At 42.9% G+C, this 21604-nt stretch overlaps 1 protein-coding gene across 1 annotated transcript in view; it reads left to right on the top strand.

The window, feature by feature from the left end:
• The window catches only part of SULT1C3 (sulfotransferase family 1C member 3), a 100820-nt gene extending 79849 nt beyond the window's left edge, over positions 1-20971 (top strand). The window contains exons 6-7 of the mRNA XM_008064820.1: positions 20444-20624; positions 20859-20971. Of these exons, the coding sequence (XP_008063011.1) occupies positions 20444-20624; positions 20859-20971 (294 nt within the window). The remainder of the gene's footprint in view (positions 1-20443; positions 20625-20858) is intronic.
• Positions 20972-21604: the final 633 nt, after the last annotated feature.

Genomic DNA, 21604 nt, shown 5'->3' with positions numbered 1-21604 from the left:
GTTGTATTTCAGAGCATCTCAAAGAATGGGTTGAGGATTAATTACCTGAGGGCACAGGCACAGGCACACAGACTGGGTCATTAATGATCTTCCAGAAAAGGGAAGGGAGCCAAGGTGGGGAAGACACAGATCACGCGAGTGGGGAGTGACGGTGCACAGAAAGGAATGCCTGTCAGGGTTCAGATTCTCTCTCCTTTGAGGCCTTCTTTGGAACAGTTGTCAGATCACATTTCCACACACTTGGAAAACTATGCCATTTTTTAATATCTCAAGCTTCTACCCAAGAACAATTTCGAAAAGATCTCATTAGAACACGCCTTCCATTTAGGAGAAGGAGATGGTGCTAGCAGGCACAGTGACCATACCTGCCAGTCAACTCCACGGGCCTGCAGGAATGCCCACCCTTGGGGTTGTTTCTTTCAGTGAAGATGTGTGTTTTCATGGCCTGTTAAAGCTATCCTGCCTGGGACTGGTAGCCCATTGATTCTGTTCTTAAACAAGATCATGAATGCTGTAGAAAATATGTATCGGGGGCCTGGGTGTGCCCAGAGCAAACTACATATTTCTGAAGCATCCATTTGACATGCACATTCTGGGCAGAAGGAAATTATTTTTATCTGAAATATGAACAGATATGCCACCAGAAAAAAATGGAGAACATTTGATTTTTTTAAATCTCTATTTTTTAGAGCAAAATGTAGCAGAAAGCACAGAGATTTCTGGCCTCCTTCTGGTAGCTCCCACATCAGGGAGATGGCTTTCCCCCATCCTAGCATCCCTCACCAGAGTGGTGCATTTGCTATCACCAGTAAACCCACATCGACAGACACATTGTTATTACCTAAAGTCCAGATTTCACATTAGGGTTCACTCTTGGTGTTGTATATTCCACAAGTCTTAACAAACGTGTAACAACTTGTGCCACCATTTTGGTACCACCCAGTTTCGTCACCCTAAAAACCCCATGTGCTCTGCCAATTCACCTCCTCCCCACCCCACCAATCCCAGACAGCCACTGCTTTTCTCAGTCTCTCCATAGCTTTGCCTTCTCCTGAGTGTCATATAGGTGACATCATACAGCACATCTTCACTGAAAGAAGCAACTGCAAGGGTGGGGCATTCCCGCAGGCCCATGGAGTTGACTGGCAGGTATGGTCACTATGCCTGCTAGCACCATCTCCTCCTCCTAAATGGAAGGTGTGTTCTAATGAGTTCTTTTCGAAATTGCTCTTGGGTAGAAGTTTGAGATATTTAAAAATGGCATAATTTTCCAAGTGTGTAGAAATGTGATCCAACAGCTATTCCAAAGAAGTCTTCAAAGAAGAGAGAATCTGAACCCTGACAGGCATTCCTTTTTGTACACCATCACTCCCCATCCCAATCCATGGCTTTTCATTCTTTTTTTTTGAGTTGGAGTCTCACTCTGTCGCCCAGACTGGAGTGCAGTGGCCGCTGCCGCCCACCGCAGCCTCGACCTGCTGGGTTGCAGCGATCCTTCTGCCTCAGTCTACCAAGTAACTGGAACTACAGGAACACGCTACCACGCCTGGCTAATTTTTGATTTATTGTAGAGATGAAGGCTCGCCAAGTTGCCCAGGCGGGTCTCGAACCCGCGGGCTCAGGCAATCCACTCACCTCAGCCTCCCAAGGCGCGGGATTACAAGCTGAGCCACTGAGCCCAGCTCATTCCTTTTTTTAGCGTTGAATATTTCATTGTAACTCACTTAATTTTAAGAAGAAAGAAAATCCTCTAAAGGTTTCTCTTTCATCTCAGGCAACTCTTGGAAACACCCCCAACTGTCCCTTCTCCTCCACCCCCAATGTGTTCTGTCTCCTCTGACCTTCAGGACTTTAATTTCTGAAAAAGCTAGCACACTGTTAGTACAGACTACTTGTCTGTTACATTACAAGGAAAGAACCACTCAAAGGGTGGTGGTCACACTTGCTTTATAAATTCCAGAGCACTTTGTTCAAAATAAAATGTACATGGATGCCCAAAATAGAAGACAGGTCAAAGTGAACCTTCTCAGATCAAATGGGCAGAGAGTGGGCCCCAAGTCGCAAGCACCCAGTCCTCCCAGGGGTCACAGGACATCCCAGGGTCCCCCGAGCATCTGCAGCTGCCTGTCAATCACTGATCTTAAAGGACAGAAACTAAGGCTGGGACCCTTGGACCGGAGAAGGAGGGCAGAGGGAGAGCTTAGTTGGATGGAAAGTCCTAGGTGCGGTGCGCCCAGCCAGTATGAGGGACCCCAAGGCAGAGGACAGCAAGGCACGGGCAAGTCCCGAAGTCCCATGCCATTCTGCACAACTGCACCTGCCGGTTGATCACTTTAAATGCTATGACTGAGAGTAAAGGCCTCAGGGCGCAAACATCTCTTACGAGAGAAGTGCCCGTGCTTTTATTTGACTTGTACCAAGTGTTAAGTTATAGGGAACTCAGAGTGACAGTGTGACCCCTCATTCTGCAGATGAAGGAAACAAAACCCAGAATTAAGACCAGAATTGACTCTCCTGATGCCAGCCCAACACTCTTCTTCCGCCCTAACCCCTTCGTGCCTGGCCTCAGGGCATGGGGTGAAAATGGGTAAATGTTTCCCTTTAACACAGCTTTTTCAACCTCATTAATAAAATTCCCCTAAATATTTTAAATTGCACTTAATTTAATATGTTCTCTTTTTTCATGCTTACCTGTCTAACAATAAAAAAAGAAAAAACCTGCTTCAATGAATCTCACAAATCTAATAAATTAAGCTTATGAATTGCTAACTCTTAAATTCTCTTAAACATTTGCAGACTTTGTAGAATTGTCTGAACTTTCAGCCCAAAATGCTGAGTCTAAATAGTAGATTAAATAACATATTAACTTCTAACTGCAAAGCTCATCTGTTAGATGTTCCAAAATGCCCACATTCCTGTTTACAAAATAAGCACTTATTAGATTTGCGAAAACTATTCTTCAGCGTATGACAAAATTAGTAGTGCTATGATTTCATTTACTTTATACTATTTCTAAGATAAATTTAATTTTAATATTTCAAGAGACTGAAACAAAGCAATCTACAAAACAAAACAATTATAGTATCCCAAGCTAGTTGGGGTTACTCTTCCAAGCCGACCAAGGTCCCTTCTCAGCTGGCAGATTGCTTGTCACGGAGATGTGTCTGGAGTTGCAGGCGTGCGGGGAGGTTTCCACGTAACCCAGACCTCAAGGCCGAAGGTCACGACGTAACAGGGACCCAGATGAGTTTAATGAAGCCACGCCAGTTCTGCAGGTGGCCAGGCCAGACACCATCTCAAGAGCCCTCCCCACCACCTGTTTCAAAGCCGCTTGGTATCCAGCCAGCTTAAGCACTGACTCCATTCAGACCTTCCTTTTCTCACCGAAGTTTGACAAAAGTCTGGACGTGACGCTGTCCCTGGACTCCGCACTGCTGCCTCTGCTTGGGGCTCAGGCCCCAGACTCGCTTCATGGCCCACCCTGGCAGTCATCTCATCAGAGCTGCATCGATTTCTTTATCATCTCCACACCATGAAACACAGCTTTTCAGAGTGATTCCAGCTCCCACAGTCTTCACTTCTGTCGCTTAAATTAACATCGAACACAATCATGAAATCCCACCCTATATCCTTTCTCAATCTCTCAGAGAATGACCTTTTCCTAAAAGGGCTGCCTGTTCTAAGTATTCACGACGCAGGACACTTTCCTTTTAAGCACTCACCAAGTCCACACAGTAAGATGTCCTTGGAGAAGATGAAAGATCTCCAGCTGGAGGAAAAAGATTTACAACCAGAAACCAGAGAAGTGCATGGAATCCTCATAGCCAAAATGATCAGTGATAATTGGGATGAAATCTGGAATTTTCAAGCAAAGCCTGACGACCTCCTCATTGTAACCCATGCAAAGGCAAGTAGGTATGAGGAAACGGTGGTCAAGTCGGCTTTGGCAGGGTATTGATACCCCAGGGGAGCCTTCCAATTTAAAAATGCTGGGTTCTACCATGGGCCCTTGGAAAGATAAAAACGGACTTGCTAATGAGCTCCAAGTTCCCCCCTTTCATCTGGGTCCCTGACAGAGAAAGAGAGGGCTAGAATCCCACATCCCCAAAGGACTCGAGGAATTCCACAGTAACTTGAGAGCGCAGAATCTGAGAAAGAGCAGGGAAGTTCTTTCAGTAAATCTTACCAAACCAGCCGGGCCTTTCTCTCATCTGCCAAATCCTGCTGAAACTAACCTCAGCCCTTGCCCCTAAAAAGCCCCTCTGAGAGACCTCATCTCTACAATAAATCCAAAAATCAGCCAGGCATGGTAGCACGCGCCTGTAATTCTGGCTACTCGGAAGGCTGAGGCAGAAGGATCGCTGGAGCCCAGCAGGTCGAGGCTGCGGTGGCTGGGAGCGGCCACTGCACTCCAGGTTGGGCAACCAAGTGAGACTCCAACTCAAAAAAATAAATAAATAAATAAATAATAAAAATCCCCTCCGAGTGGAAGATGCAGATGAGGAACTGAGCACTTCCACCCCAATGTGGATGTGCTGACAGAGTTGGAACCAAAACCTACATGAGCATTGAAAGAAGTTTTGGCACCAGTGACGACTCCACGCCAGTCTGAACCAAGAGATTTATTAAAGGGGCAGTTACACGAAGGGACTGTAACCGAGGAAGGACAAGAGAGAGAGAGAAAAAGAGAGACAGAGAGAGAAAGAGAGTAAGAGAGTGGCGGGGACAGAGAGAGAAAGCAAGAGTGGGGGAGAGGGCGAGAGAGTGAGAGAAAGCGAGAGAGAGAGAGAGAGAAAGAGAAAAGGAGAGAGAGTAAGGAGAGAGAATAAGAGAGTGACGGGGACAGAGAGAGGAAATAAGAGAGAGAGAGAGCTATGCAGGGAGAAAGGTATATTTATGAACCTTGCAGGGGCAGGCCTGTGCCGTGCCTGAGTCTTATTGGAGGAGACTATGAGGTAGTATTTCTATAGGAAGATGTTGTTTGAGCACAGGTTTAAGTTTTGTGCAGGCGGGAAAGGCAGGAATTTACGGCCTTTGTTGTCTTTGAGAGGCAGAGCCATCTTGGGGATGCCCTTCTGACTGTTGTCTGCACCTTTCAAGCATATGGAAAAGGCCTGGGAAGGGAAAAGCAGCATTTACCAGAATCTCGTGAAAGAAAGAGGAGTTTGTGGGAAAAGCAAGGGTAGAAGAGGCAAAGGATGTCTCAGGCTTGCGCGGGTGGGGGAGGAGAGAACATCGCCCCCGGGGAAGGCTGTGGGGGTGACGATGATCCCCCCCAAGGTGTCTGTGTTTATAACTGGGCTGCGTGGCCAAGGGAGGCCAAGGACTTCAAGCAATCACCACTTTGGAATGGTCTCTCGGGGCCACACGAGGAACTCCAGGTCTCCGTGTCAGGAAGATTGCAGGAGAGGATCCCTTCGCCCAGTTCTTTGAGACGTGTTTCTGTCCTCACCCACTCCAGGTCCCGGCCTTGGCCTCACTCCCGCCTTGCTCTCTCAGCATGTGCAGGCCAGGGCTTGCGTGACAAGCTCAGGTTGGGGCTTGGTGTTAGCAAGTTGAGGTTTCTCGAGAATCTCCTTTCTGTCTGGTTGACCAATGCACAACCATTTCAGCCTTGGGTCACCGATCTCAGAACTCAACACCACTCTTGCCCAGATAGGACCTTAGACTTGGATCGACCCAGGACAGAAATTGTCTCTGCTCACCTTGGAAATCACGCAATCAACCTCCAGGCCCTCCAGGCGAAGGCCCCAACTCGCCTCCGTCCCCTCACCTCATCCAGCACCTCTCAGCTCCTGGGATCCTTCCTTCTGTCCCAACATGGCGCATGCCTGCCTTTATCCTAGCCCTGGGGTTCCCCACTGGGGACGCCCCGCCCTCTTCATAAAATAGAACCTTCTAGGCCTGCTTCAGCTCTTCAAAGCTTTCACCCCCCTCCTCAAGGCAGCCCCGCTGGCCCCTTCTGTAGTGAGTCGGCCCTCCTACTCTGAACCCCTGGAGCAAATTTTCACACCTTTAGGCCCTTCCTAGAAACAGTTGGTCTCTCGTTTGTTTGCACAAATGTCTCAGGTTTCAGCTAGCATCAGGTGTGGCTGCCAGCCACAGAGACACCAAAGGGGTAGAGAGGAAAATGAGTATTTGGTAGATAGGGAGCCCTCTCTGCCTCCTGAGTGACTCAAAGGACTCAAAAAACTATACTTGCTATGAAAGAAACGTTTACTATATGAATTCCTACCTCATGTTCACTGTATTTTATAAACCCCTACCTCACGTTTGCTGTATTTTATAAATCCCTACCTCAAACCCTGTAAGGCTAGGCATATGTAAGGCACCTGGTAGTAACTGTGACCGTAAAATTACAAAATATTTGCAGTGTTTGTACTTAGAACTTTGTTAAGTTTTTGTTTGTCCCATAATAACCATGTTAATTGAAATAACTGGCTTCTTCTGCTGGCAGTGTGTGAATGTTAAGCAATAAGCCCCTCCCAGACATTCCTTTGCTTGAATTATGGTGGGCTCTGTGGTGCCAGCCACTCTTCTGGTGGACTCTGTGTTACTTCAAACCTGCTTGTATGCCCGAGCTGATTTATGCACAATCACAGTGACTGTGTAAACTACAGCTTATCTAACATTCCAGATGTCTTAACTAACTCCACTCTGCCCGTGTAGCCGTTAGTAGTCAATCACGGGCAGCCAAGCCCGCGCCTGCGCAAATCAAAAATGAACCCACCAATCTCAAGCTCTCCTGTCCCCTTACATCGCCGCGGACCTAATTGAGAACTAATTCTGCAAGGTCCGTGGACTTCATTTTCTACATCATGCCTTCTTCTAATTAGATAATGTCTCAAGCCTAGGAAAAACCGGTCACGCCCAGTCCCTCCCTTGTAACTGTGTATATAAACTACTTGCTGTACTAGGTCGGGGCTCTCATTCCTGTACCACTGCGCCAGTTACAGACGTGAGTCCAGACTTGAGCCAGAATAAAGACCCTCTTGTGATTTGCATCAGAGCTGGCTCTTTGGTGGTCTCTCGGATTCAGGATTCGGGTACAACACCTCCATCCTGCTTTTGTGCTTACCCGCATGTCCTCTTCTGTATCAGGATTCAATTTGGCTGTGAGTGTTAGAAAACCCAAAATAACACAAAAGAAAAACGATTCTGGAGGTCAGTGACCCAAGGCTGAAGTAGTGGTGCATAGGTCATCAGCAGTCCTGGCTCCTTCTAGCTCTCTGCTCCGCCATCCTTGGGTGTGGCTTTTGATTTCACAGTTCAGTATCACTGCTGGAGCTCCAGCCATCACATGCACATTCCAATAGCAGCAAGGAGGTAGGAAGGAAGAAATAAGGTAAGTTTCCTCCCTTTCAAGGCATGTTCCCAGGTTTTAGTGACATGGTCACATTTAACTGTGACAAAGACTCGAAAATGTAGCCTTTGAGCCAAGTAGCTACATGCCCAGCTAAAAATTGAGACTCTATCAATTTGGGGGGGAAAAGGGGGAAGAATGCATAGGAGCCAGGCAAGAAGCAGTCTCCTTCACATCTTATCTCTTCCAAAATGTAAATACATGAATCATTGGGGAAATACAACTAAATTGTGCTTTGAGTGGGAGTGACTAATGCCTCTAGGCACCACCTGGACACAGGAGATTGTGGACGTGACCCCAAATGACGTCCACAATGTGCAGAAGTGCCAGCAGGCCAACTCCTATGACCGGCATCCTTTCATCGAGTGGATTCTGCCTCCGCCCCTCAACTCAGGTAAATCTGCCCAACTGAGACCCACGAGACCGGAACCACGGCGCTGGGCCAGTTTTCCACCGAGAAGAGTCACTTCGGTCAGCCTTCTAAAAAATATTCCAAGTAGAATTGGGAAGGACTTTGAAAGAGGTTCAGGTCAAAACACCTGAGGAAAAAATACTGCCATAAAGGATTATGCTTTGCCCCAAATATATTAAGTGTGAGATGCAGACAGCGTCCTTGAAGATTCTGTAATGCGTGAGAAGGCACAGACGTTGAAATCACACAGTCCAGCTTCAAATACTGGTCTGGATACTTTTCTTGGCAGGTTAATAAGTATCTCAAAACCTAATGTTTCTTCATGTGTCAAATAATATTACCTAATAAGCACTGAAAGACTATTGTTGATTGACCCGAGTATTCGAGCAACATTTGTTGAAAAGTATATCTTTCCTCCCATTGAATTGCTTTGACCTCTTTGCCAAAATTAATTAGCTGTATGTGTATGGGAATAATTTATGGATTTTCTATTCTGCTTCTTTCCTTTGTATCTATCTTTATGCTAATATCACATCATTTTAATTACTGTATTTTTATGATAAGTTTTTTAACTAAGTAGTAAAAGTCCACCCAATTTTTTCGCTTTTTGGTGTTTGGGGGTTTTTTGTTTGTTTGTTTTGCTTTAGTTATTCTAGGACATTTGCATTTTTATATAAATTATAAGATCAAGTTGTCGATTTCTACCAAAACAGACAGGCAAACAAAGGAACAAAAAACTGCCAATATTTCGGTTTGGATTGCATTAAATCTATACACCTATTTGAGAAGAATTAATACCTTAACAAAATTGAATGAAAGTGGTTTATCTCTCCAATTACTTAGACCTTTTTAAATTTCACTCAGCAATGCTTTGCAGCTTTCACTATAAGTCTGTCACATCTTGAGTCAAACTAGTCCTAAGTATTTTGTATCTTATGCTATTATAAATGACATTGTCATATTTTAAATTTTATTTATATGTTGCTGATATATCAAAATAGAATACATTTTATTTATTCTTGTATCCTGCTAGTTCTGTGAGTTTTCTGGTATGCTCTATTGGATATTAGATTTTCTGCACAATCATGTGTTCTATGAATAAAGATTTTACTTCTTCCTTATCTAGTCTCATGTCTATTATTTCTTTTTCTTTCTTTATTGCACAGTCTGAAACCTACACTGCAGTGTTGAATAGAAGTCATGAGAGTAAATATTATTTCCTTGTTCCTGATCTTAGTGGAAAAACATTCATTCTTTCACCAATTAAGTATGATGCTAGCTATAGAGTTTTTTTAGATATACTTTATCAGAATGAAGAAGTTCCTTTCTATTACTTGTTTTCTCAGAGTTTTTAATAATAAAGTGGTATTGGATTTAGTCCAGTGGTTTTTGAGTTAAGAATTTAATCCATTTATTTTTATGTATTCTTTGTTTAGGGCTACACATTTTTATCTGATCACTGTGTTGAATGTGTTTGGTTTTGAGAAATAGAGTTTTCATTACATTTAACTTAACTACATTTTTCAGAATTTTTGTAATTTTGTATCAGAGATGTTGAGTAGATGTTTTAAATTTCCAGATGAAAGAGCTCATTTGATTTTTGACTTTGTGTTTTATTTCTAGCTTTATTGCATTGAGATAAGAGAATATTGTTTGTAAAACACCAACTTTATTAACTCTACTGATGTTTAATTTGCTCCTAAATACATATATTCTCTTTTTTGTGACTGTTCTATATGTGCTTGAGAAGACAGCATATTCTCTATTACCCAAAAGAACTCATATATTTCATTTTTTAAAACTTTTAAAACTTTCTCTCTTTTGTCCACTTGACCTGTTTTGCACTGAAAGTTAAGGTATCCAATTATTAACATATTCTCTTTGTATCTGCTGTAGTTTCTGTTTTATATAAGTGGCTGCTTGATTATGTGGCACATGCATATCCTTGATTATTATTGTTTATTGATATAATGAGATCTCTTGCATTATATAGTTTCTTCTTTTTCTCATATATATTTTGGAATTGAATCCTGCTTTTTCCGATAACATCTCAGTCCTTGATTTCTTATAATTTCCATTTGCATATTGTATCTTTATTCAATCTTTTATTCTTACCCTGTATTAATCATTTTGTTTTAGGAGAGTTTCTTGTACACTGCATATGATTTGGTTTTCTTTTATGAGCCAGTTCAAAAATCTTCCTTGTGATTTAAGTCACATTTATTTATTCTTTTTTTTTTTTTTTTGAGTTGGAGTCTCACTCTGTCACCCAGACTGGAGTGCAGTGGCCGCTCCCAGGCACCGCAGCCTCGACCCGCTGGGCTCCGGCGATCCTTCCGCCTCACCTTCCAAGTAGCTGGAATTACAGGCGCGCACTACCACACCCGGCTGATTTTTCGATTTATTGTAGAGATGAGGTCTCGCCAAGTTGCCCAGGTGGGACTCAAACCCCACATTTCTTTATTGATTATTGATATGACCTATATGTTTGGTCACAATTATGTCACATTACCTTGTCCTCCAATTACTGTGGGTAAGAAGTAATATTTGCTGTGTCTTTCCCTATTTACTGTATCCTTTTCATTTTTCTTTTAGAAACAGAAGTGTGTAAGGGTTTTTTGTTTGTTTGGAGGAGTTGTTTGGTATTTAGGAAAGTTCGTATTTTTTCCCCCAGTGGTCCCCCGTGTATTATTACCCTTTATAATTCCTTCTTCCCTTACTTCACATTTTATTGTCTGATAGCTAGTTTCGAAGAAATCCTGTCACTTTTCCTATTAATTATACAACAGTCAGTGATCTATTTTTTTTTTTTTGAGTTGGAGTCTCACTCTGTTGCCCAGACTGGAGTGCAGTGGCCGCTCCCGGCCACTGCAGCCTCGACCTGCTGGGCTCCGGCGATCCTACCGCCTCAGCCTTTCAAGTAGCTGGAACTACAGGCGCGCGCTACCACGCCCAGCTGATTTTTTGATTTATTGTAGAGATGAGGTCTCGCCAAATTGCCCAGGCGGGTCTTGAACTGGCAGGCTCAGGTAATCCACTTGCCTTGGCCTCCCAAAGTGCTGGGATTACAGGCTGAGCCACCGAGCCCGGCTCAGCCAGTGATCTTATTCAAAGGTTTAAGTTGTATTATTTCTACTTTATTGGAGCCTACGAAGTTTACACATTATTCTTCTTCCTATGACCTTACCCTTATTAATTTTAGTTCTAGTATTAAATACTGTGAAATATTCACCATTGGTCCTTTGGATAAAGTTTTCCAACTCATTTCTTGGATGATTTCTCAGGAAAGGTCCATGAGTCCTATATTCTGTAAGTTCTTGTACATTTAAAACTTTTTTTCTAACCTTGATACCTGACATACAGCTTGGCTCAGAATATAACTTTCATTCACAATTTATGTCAATTTTTTTTAATGCTGCTCCATTTTCTTGCTTTTTATGCTAGGTTTTTTGTTTGTTTGGTTTTTGTTTGTTTGTTTGTTGTTTGTTTGAGAAGTCTGATACCAGTTTAATTCTCTTGACATTAAGGACTATTTTGTCTCTTGTCTGGAGGCCCTAAGGGTTTATGTCTTTATCTTAACATAGGAAAATTTTAATTTGTTGTGTTTGAGTTAACTATTATGAATCAACTTTCCTTAATACCCTGTGGTTCAGATATAAATTCTAATCTTTTTCTCCAGAAAATTTTTTCAGACTACAAGTTTAAATACTAGTGTTTGTTTGTTTTCCATCAGGGTCTCACTCTGTCACCCAGGCTTGAGTGCACTGACATGGTCATGGCTCACTGCAGCCTAGACTTCCTGAGCTCAGGCAATCTTTCTGCCTCAGCCTCCTGAGTAGCTGGGACTACAGACATGCAGCACCATGCCTGGCTATTTTTTAATGCTTTGGAGAGATGAAGTCTCACTATGTTGCCTAGGCTGTGTCAAATTCTTGGGCTCAAGCAATCCTCCTGTGTTGGCCTCCCAAAGTGCTGAATTACAGGTGTGAGCCGTACCCAACCTAAATACTGGTTTTATTCCACTGTTTTGATATTCTTTTTGGGAACTCTGATTTATACTAGTGTTGGACCGTTTTTATTTGTCTTCTATGTCAGTCACTTTCTCTCTGACCCTTTTTCTTCTTTATTTTTCATCTTTGCATTATTTTGGTTGTGCTTATGCTTTTTCTTCAATAGCCTGAATTAAATTTTTCTTTAAATTGATTCTCTATTATCCATTTTTTAAAATTTGATGAACTTTTTTAAGCTATTTTGTATTTTTTCTTCTATTTCTTTTTGAGTTCAGTCAAATCTTTGTTCACCTTCTTCATTTTGTCTATGTCTTAGTTCTTTTTTCTTCCTCATTTAACATTATATTTTCATATTTCCAAGTTTGTTTCAGGATACTTAATTTAGTTTGAAATGTTGTACCATAATTTTTTTCAGCTTTACAGTTGATTTTGTGAAGATAAAAGCTTTGATTTAACTTTTGATTTTTATTGTAGTTTTGTATCAATGGAGTCTGCTTTTTTCTATTTGTATTCACTTCATAGACATAGTTACTAATTTGAAAGCACCCTGTCTGTTCTGCCCTCTCCTGTGCATTTTTGTTTACAGGTATTATTGGTGGTTGGCGGAGAAGGAGAAATTGGCATGCCTTTTTTTAAATTTCATTTATACAAGATTTTTACTATTTTTTTTTCTTCTTGCCTACTTAATTTCCCTTCACTGCTGTGTCTCTAGCTCAAACTTCCCTTCTCTATACTTATCAGGAGCTATCTTTTCCATGGCTGACACTTCCGCTTTACTAGCAAGCCCCTTCTCAAGGCTGGTGCTGTACATGACCAAGTCCAGCCTACATTCAGCATTTTAGCATTTTATATTGAACTTTCTATTTATAGGAATGACTTAGTCTTTACTTTATATAAGTCATTCTTTTTTTTTTTGAGTTGGAGTCTCACTTTGTCACCCAGGCTAGAGTGCAGTATCACACTCACAGCCACACCAGTGTCGACCTACTGGGCTCCAGTGATCCTTCCGCCTCAGCCTTCCAAGTAGCTGGTACTACAGGCACACACTACCACACCCGGCTAATTGTTTGATTTATTATAGAGATGAAGTCTCACCAAGTTGCCCAGGCTGGTCTTGAACCCACGGACTCAGGCAATCCTCTCACTTCGGCCTCCCAAAGTGCTGGATTTACAGGCTTGAGCCTCCATGCCCGACCCATCTAAATCTTTCTTGCCTCTCTGCTGCTTTTCACAAAGTTTTTTCTTGATGGCTCTCCACACCCACAGAGTACTGATTTCTAATCCTGGCTCTCACATTTACTAACTTGGAAAAGTGGCTTGGTCACTATAATCTCAGTTTTTCGTCTAAAAATGTTTCCCAACAGAGACTGTAGTTCTGGCCCATGTCTGGTGGCTATTAGGGTTCTTGGCCTTGAAAACAAAAGGTGAAAAGAAGGCTGCAGCTCTTTAGAGCTGGTCTCCCAAAGGACCAAACATCCAAGAACTTGTTGGGTCATAGTTCTCATCCACCGCGAACATCTGCATCTACTCACACAAGCACACACCAATATCCAATACAGAAGAGGAATAATGTTGCCTCCACAGTCTGCCATAGCTCTTCAGTGTCTTTCTCTACCAAAATGAACGGTAAAGTTGTCATCCAGAGGGAAACATAGAAGTGAACATCATTATTTTAGGCAAAGAGCCAATATTTGGTAAATCTGATGATTGAAACAGCAATAATGGCAAATCCATTTAGCTGATGAGAATTGTTTGGCTAAATGGTTTGTCCTTATTTCCCAGGTCTGGATCTGACTAACAAAATGCCTTCTCCTAGAACGCTGAAGACTCATCTGCCTGTTCAGATGCTACCACCTTCCTTCTGCAAAGAAAATTCAAAGGCAAGAAAAGCCAACTCTTCAAGTTTGATCAGTATGGCCAAGTAATGTCTCTGTGGAAGTAGAAACAATCAAAGACATGGGAAGAGGAATAACCAGTGCTATAGGGGAGATAGTGGCATTATCCCACATTCCTACCCACTCCATTCTGAATTCACCTCTCCTTCCAAATATTTTTGTGTAAATATTGGGAAATTTCTAGGCAAAATCATTCTGACTGCCACATTAAAAGAGGGTAATCAATGAAACAAGCAAGTATTTCCTAATGAAGCCTGGTATTTCAGTTAGGGTCCTCCAAGAAGCAGGTGCCAAGGCAGAGTTAGACCTGAAAGAGATCTACATGGAGGGGAAAAGGTGAAAAGTGAAGCAAGACAAATAAGTATGGAGAGCTGCAGGACCACAGTGCAGGTCTGACCCCTGTGAAGGCGGAGCAAGAAAGAAGGGTTGGAGACAGAAGACAGTGCAGATCCCAGCAAGGTTCAGCAAGCTTATGGGGCACCCTCCAGCCAAAGACACCCTTCAAAGAGTCCTGTGTCTCATAGGCTGGGCCAGCCTTAGCCCACCTGCTGTGTTCACTCATTCGCCAACAACAATCCTCTGAAAATGCGATCTTTACAGGAATGGAGTGGTGGGTTCAGAGCACAGTAACTAGCCCATTCATCAACTATACTTTCCACAGCCAGAGATGTGAACAGCCCATGTTCATGGCTACCACCTCGCTGCCCCGATAAGATCACCTCCACCTTGATATCCTTTCAGGTTGAGATAAAGGATTGTGTCGATGTGTAGACTTGGCTTGCCCTTAGAGAAATTGTATCTCATGAAGCAATTTCCCAAGAACTGTGATACCTTTATTTTCTTCATTTGCGAGAAATACTTTTTGACACTCTCTAATTCAGATCCTGTAAGTGCAGAGTACGCTGAATGTACCAGCGTTTCCTTTTGAGATCTGCTTCATAAGTCTTAAAATCAGTGAAATATGTAATATAAACCAAATATCAACTAATGAATTCACATTTAAATACATAACCATCCAGCAGGATCAAATGCTCACATCAGCCGTACCAGCACATCTTCTTGTGAGAATCTGGTTTGGAAACCTAGTTATCTGAAGTTTGCTTAAAGAATGAATTGATGCTACAGTATCTCTCAGCTAAGGTAACTGTAGCTTCTTTCACTTTCTGAACTGAAGCTACCAAGGAAAACACAACAGTCAAGTCTAACCAAGACACTCTCCTCAGTGCAGTGCTCAGATCACAATGTAAGTGATTGCTTTTGACTCCCTTTTTATTTATAAAATAAATACTTTATCTCCAAATAAAGTACTGTACAATTGAATATTTTTCCAAAATTCTATCCCATGCCTTATTTGCTTCCCTGAAACTACACCCAGGTTTCCAGGACTTGCGAAAACTTCTTGGTTTATTCCCATACCTTCACTCACTTTACATTAATATTTCTGCTCAAGAAACAATATTGTTTCCAAATCTTTTAGACTCGGTGTTAAAAGACTCACTAACACTTGGCTGGTCTTCATACTAACACCTTTTTTTTCATATGAAATCAGGCCACCTAAATAATGTAAAAAATCTCGATGGCAGCACTTCTTTTTATCCACTTAAACTTGGGGGTTATTTGAGTAGGAAATGGCCATAAAGAACTTGTCCAAGCTTTTCACTTTATGACGGTGTGGTAGACCGAATCACAGTCACCCATAGATGTCTACATCCTATTCATCAGAACCTGGGAGTGTTATTATTTATTGCAAAATGGACGTTGCAGATGTGACTAAGTTAAGGGTCCCGAGATGGGGAGATTATCCTGAGTCTAAAATCATCACGGGGGTCTTTAAAAAATGGAAGCATCAGTGGAAGGGGGTTGGGACTGGCAGTTGAGGGAAACTGCTGGGGGAGGGAGAGGCATACCTCCTCAACAAGGGTACCTCCATGATCAATGTTTGTTTACCTAGCCCTGAATTGCACCCCGCATCTTTATAATAAATAAATGAATTTAAAAATAAATAAATAAATAAAAATTTTTTAATAGAAGGAAACATATGAAAAAAGGAAGCAGGAGATATGACAGCTGAAGTAAGAGGCAGGAGTCCATAGCCAAGGACTGCAGGTGACCTCAAATGCTAAAAACAACAAGAGAATGAATTCTCCTCTAAAGCCATCAGAAAAAAACAAGCCTTGAGGTGCCTTGACTTTAGCCCAGGGATATCTGGCCTCCATAACTGTAAGAGAATAATTCTTTGTTGTTTAAAGCCCCTACATTTGTGGTAATTTGTTAAGGCAATAATTGGTAACTAATACAGATAGATGAACAGACACTTAGTAATTTTATTTAACTTTGAACTCCACACTGAAAGTACATTTGAATATGCTACCTGTCTAGCCCAGGACTTCCTCTGCTTCTAGTTAGGCCTTGAAGACCTAACATAAGCATTAAGAAATGTTACACAAAATATTTTTACATGATAAGACTTTACACTTGTATCATACTTTCTGGTTTCCTAATACTTTCACAAATACTAAATGGAACCCTAACAGCGAGAAAAGGAGCAGAGAAGCAGCCATGCCAGAACTGTGTTCGTCCGAGAGAATAATGAGGAAATACAGTTGGGAATGGAAGAGCCTGGGGCTGCTCACTAAGAGGAAAATCAGGCTGGCGATTGGTTACATTGGACACAAAAGTTCTGTTGAGGAATTGCAACACAGGGAAAAAATGCTTGAGAAACCACTTATACGCAGGCCCTCCCCAGTCCCACTGAGAATGTATACAGTAGCTCAGGGAGGGATCAGAGTCCGGATGGTGAAGGGAGGAGGGGAACGGCAGGACAGGAAGTCAAGAGGTCAGCTCTCATCCATCAGACCACACCGCTGCCTTTCCTATGCGAAGACATCACCACAGACATCTCCAAACATGAACTTAGCACTTCCTGACGGGGCCTTCGATCTTAGCAGCAAATGAAAAGCAGGAGTGATAACTCGTCTGTGAGGCCAGGACTCATCTGGTGGAAATGAGACTAGATGGCTAACCGCTTTAGCTTCTCTGCCACAACCATAGCCCAGTTCGATTCCTGGCTTAGTGAAAGCCGTGGGCACCTTCTTCACACGCTGAAAAATACCACATGCTATGGTCTGTACGTGTCCCCCCCAGAATTTGTATGTTGAAATCTTAACCCTCAAGGTTAGGTCTTAAGAGGTGGGGTCTTTGGGAAGTGATTAGCTCATGGACTGGGAAGCCCTCATGAATGAGATTAGTGCCTTTATAAAATACAACTACTCACAAGGAAGCAACCCTCACCAGTTACCAAATCTGCCAGCACCTTCACCATGGACTCTACGGCCTCTAGAACTGTAAGAAATAAATTTCTGTTGTTTATAGATCATCTAGTCTATGGCATTTTGCTACAGAGGCCTGAGTAGACTAAGACACCATAGGTAGCTTCTTTAACATTCAGAAGTACGATAGCTGAGGAGACCGTTATATATAGCATGCAAACCAGGACACTAGGAGAGAAAAAGCATGCCTCAATAATCATGTGTATCAGTTAGGGTTCTCCATAGAGACAGAGCCACTAGGATATATGTATTTATAAGAAGGAATTTATTAGGGATGAGCTTCAAAACCAGGGAAGCCAACAGGGCAAAGACCCGAGAACACCCAGGATGCCACCGGTGCATGTCCCAAGAGTCCAAATCCCCCTGCCAGGGGAAGAGAGTGTGCGGGAACTGAGCAAATGGTTTATCTCCATGCTTTGGTAGAGCTGTGCTGGCACCAACTGGATGGACCCCGACCCCACACACTGAGGATGAGTCTTCTTCTCCCAACCCACTGACTCACATGTCAATCTCCTCTGAAAACACCTTTACAGACACACCCGGAAACAGTGCTTCACCAGCCACACAGGCATCCTTCTGTCCGGTCAAGTTGACACTTAATATTAACCGTCACACCGTGCTAGGGCCATGGCTATCAGTTGGAACCCTTTCAAGAGATGATCGTGTTTGATCCTAGAAAATGCATGCACATTCAATACACACATGGGATAGTCCAAGATTCCACAAAGGCGTTCTAAGATCATGGTCCTCTGCACTGATTAATGGTGTTTTTCTGTTTTCTTTTCTCTCTGTCTCTTACTCCCCGTGCGGGCCACATCCAGATTATCTATGTGGCTAGAAATGCCAAGGACTGCCTGGTATCCTACTACCATTTCTCAAGAATGAATAAAATGTTGCCTGACCCTGATGCATGGGAGGAATATGTTGAGCCATTCAAAGCTAGAAAAGGTAAGTGAAAGAAAACTGGGTTCCTATTTCCTCATACATTCATCTGCTGACATCAGAAAGGAAGGTGATTTTTACTGAGCAGCTGTATCCATCAAGGTCTTGTGAGGAAGTAGATGGGTACAATCAAACTTGGTCGTCTGGGGAGACATTGAAAAAGAGTCTTTGAGCAGAGTTTTGGGACTCCAACAAGGGTTAGTACCGTATCCTGGGGAGAGTACCAGCAGGGAGCCATTGCTACTCGGAGACCGGGGAGAACTCCTTAACAGGAGTTGAGGCCTTTGGTGTGGGGAGCAGGTAACCACAGTGATCAAACAGGGAGGCAATCGGGGAAATAAATACTGTGTCCTCTTCTCCTTTGGCCTCCAAAACCTTGCAACACCCGTTGCTGAAAAAGTCTAGCTTATAAGCCGGAGGGCAGAGCAGTCCACTGACACAGTCTATACAGGTAAACTCACAGGGCACTCCCTGATCAGGGGGGAACAGGATGGAGAGCAGAGCTGGCAGAGTCAGCTGAAGACAGCAGGCACACATGTCTTCCTCCCACACCCTCACAGAGTGTGAAGGTGCCCAAATAGTCGTTATAGATTTTTCGGGGTAAAAGTCTTCTTTTCAAAATCAGCCTTGATTTTATTTATAAAATCAATATTTTTAAATATTTATTATAATATGTATAAATATTTTTATGCAGAAACAATATTTCCTGTATAACATTGATGCGAAGAAAAGTAAGATGTTAAATGACCACTAGACACAAGACAAGGGTGAAAATGCTTTTGATCATCTCCCTAATTTTTTAAGTCTCTGTCTTCTGCAAATAAGAATTCTGCCCGGGATCGTTGCCTTTGGTTGTATTTATGAATTGTCATCTTTCATTTGAGACATCATGCTCCATTTGTAAGTTTCAAGTTGGCACTGACGGCGTCTCTCTCCTTCCCTTCATTGTTATGGGGCTCCTGGTAGACCACATAAAGGGATGGTGGGATGCAAGCTCAGCCTGTCATCCCACGCCTTTGGGAGGCTGAGGTGAGTGGATTGCCTGAGCCCGCGGGTTCGAGACCCGCCTGGGCAGCGAGACCTCATCTCTACAATAAATCAAAACATCAGCCGGGCATGGTAGCGCATGCCTGTAGTTCCAGCTACTCGGAAGGCTGAGGCGGAAGGATCGCCGGAGCCCAGCAGGTCGAGGCCGCGGTGGCCGGGAGCGGCCACTGCCCTCCAGTCTGGGCCGCAGAGTGAGACTCCAACTCAAAAAAACAAAACAAAACAAAACAAAAAATCAACACCATATTCTCTACCTTTTCTACGAGAACATGAAGGAGGTGAGGGCAAAATGGTCACTATCGGATCCTCCCACATCCTCGGACATGACAGACTCCAGTCAGAACACTGCTGTGTGGGCTTGCCCAAAGAAGAGACTTCGGTGTGAATCCATGACGTTCTTTCCATCTGAGTTTTATCCCAAGCTCTAATTAACTTTTTTTGTTTTCTAAAATTTCTTTGCTTTAACTCAGTTTCCGGAAGCTCTTTCTTCCTCAGGAAACAGCCTATGCTTTATAGTCTGATCAACCTGTTTGATCCTGACATTTGTGACTTGTGTTTCTTTACTTACAAAATGGGACCGTGTCTATCTCATGAGATTATTGTGAAGATTTATATGGTCATATTTGGAAAGCGTGCATAGTTGTGTGAAGAAATTTATCTTCCTTCTTCCTCTTCCACACCTCATACCCCCAGCACAAACCAGAGTTTAGGCCGTCGAAATATGGGCAGGATATTAGTCAGGATGGTGCACTGATTTCTGAATTTTAAGTCACGGTGTGTGAATTTCAAGTCACTAATCCATGACCCAGTGGATTAGTGTCCTACAATCACCAAACAAGCTCCTAGGCCAGTGATAAGAAGTCCTCTGAAATGTAAGCAAAATCTGGAGCGTCTTCTCTTTCTGCATCTCTTTGGTCAGAAAGAACCAAGAAGCAAAAATTCACATTTCCGGGTAAACTTGAGATCCCTTTTATTCATCCTGTTAGTGACCCTCCGTTAAACTGATAGACTCGTGATGCCCTCTCTTATGGCCCAAATACTCGTTAGTCACACTGTGCCTCGCCACCATGTTGTTCCTCTTTCACCCAGCCTTCCCAGACCTCTCCCAGGAGACGTCGTTGTTCCTTCCTGCCAAATCTCCTGGCACTCTCTCTGTCAACAGGCAGCATGTACTTCCTCAGTCAGCAGTCGCAGTTGTTGGGGTTCACATGTGATTCCTCCCACGGCAAGGCAAATTTCTTGAAAGCAGGGATGGCCCTCATCTTTGTGTTGCTGCAGCTTCAGGAAAAGTACAATGCTTTGCACTAGTAGTCGCTCGAGAAACATTTGAAGACTAGATTTGAACTGATCCCTTAACTCATTCTCTCCAAACACTGTTCAAACAGAACCTCATCCCTAATGGTAGACCCAAAATGATTTGTTTGATGTGACTGTTCCACATACAGGACCCGAAGAGGGAAACTGAGAAGATATTGAAGTTCTTGGAGAAAGACATCCCAGAAGAACTTCTGAATAAAATCATCTGTTACACCTCTTTTGATGTAATGAAGCAAAATCCAGTGGCCAACTATACCGCTCTGCCCACCAGCATCATGGACCACCCTATCTCCCCTTTTATGAGAAAAGGTAGATGAGATTTATAGTCTAGATGTCAAAAATGGAACTCTGTCGTCCCCATGATGTGCTTAGATTTTTCAGCAATGTCTCATGCTCCATTATTTATTCTTGCCAGCAATGTCACTGTACCATTTTGGGGAGGCAAGCTTCCTTTTCTCCCCATTCTTGGTGGGATCCTAAGGGTGCCTGTTCACCTCTCCCTGTACTCCTGCAACAATCGCTGAGACTTTTGCCTTGTTTCAGGGATGCCTGGGGATGGGAAGAGCTTTTTTACTGTGGCCCAAAATGAAGAATTTGACAAGGACTACCAGAAGAAGATGGCAGGAAGCACCCTCACCTTCCACACAGAGATATAAGAGCAGTCAGGGATTCTGTCCTGGACTTTCTCACTAGGTTTTAGCCATTTGAGCTTCATGATCAAGGGCACTTAAAACAAAGATATCCTTTGGCCCATCTAGAGTTGTTCCACCCTATCTTTAGATCCTATGCCACTGTAACAACACTTCATGAAAATGTCATCAAATCCCAGGTAGAAACTTTTTAGCTAAGTTGCATGATCATTCACATAGACACCTGCCACATGATAATGATAATGTACTTACCACTCTGTGACAAAATAAAGACAACTCCATCACTAGTTTACAATAAGCTGGCCTCCCAAAGCAAAATTCATTTTTTAAAAAAGAAAAATAAACAAGAGTAGAATTATAACATAAAATAAAGAGAGCAAGAGAAGTAAAGAGAATGAAAATTGATGATCATGGGAGAGAATGTGAAAGGAAAGTTAGTTCTTATTCTTAACAGTCAAGCCTGGGAGACAGGATAGTCCAACTCTTGGAGATATTAGATTAAGTGGAGCAGGGGATAGAATGAAGGCTAGAATTCAGTGAATTGGGTCTTACTCAGGCCACCTCAAGCTGAGATAGTCCCAAAACCAAAGAGAAAGGTCACCGCTGAGCAATGGAGCAAGTGATCAGTTTCTTGTTCAA

The sequence above is a fragment of the Carlito syrichta genome, unplaced genomic scaffold (genome assembly GCF_000164805.1).
Source record: "Carlito syrichta isolate Samal-C Ts95f unplaced genomic scaffold, Tarsius_syrichta-2.0.1 Scaffold308060, whole genome shotgun sequence".
In the NCBI taxonomy this organism is placed as follows: domain Eukaryota; kingdom Metazoa; phylum Chordata; class Mammalia; order Primates; family Tarsiidae; genus Carlito; species Carlito syrichta.
Note: the sequence above shows the minus strand (reverse complement) of the source record. Positions and strands in the feature narration are given on the sequence as shown.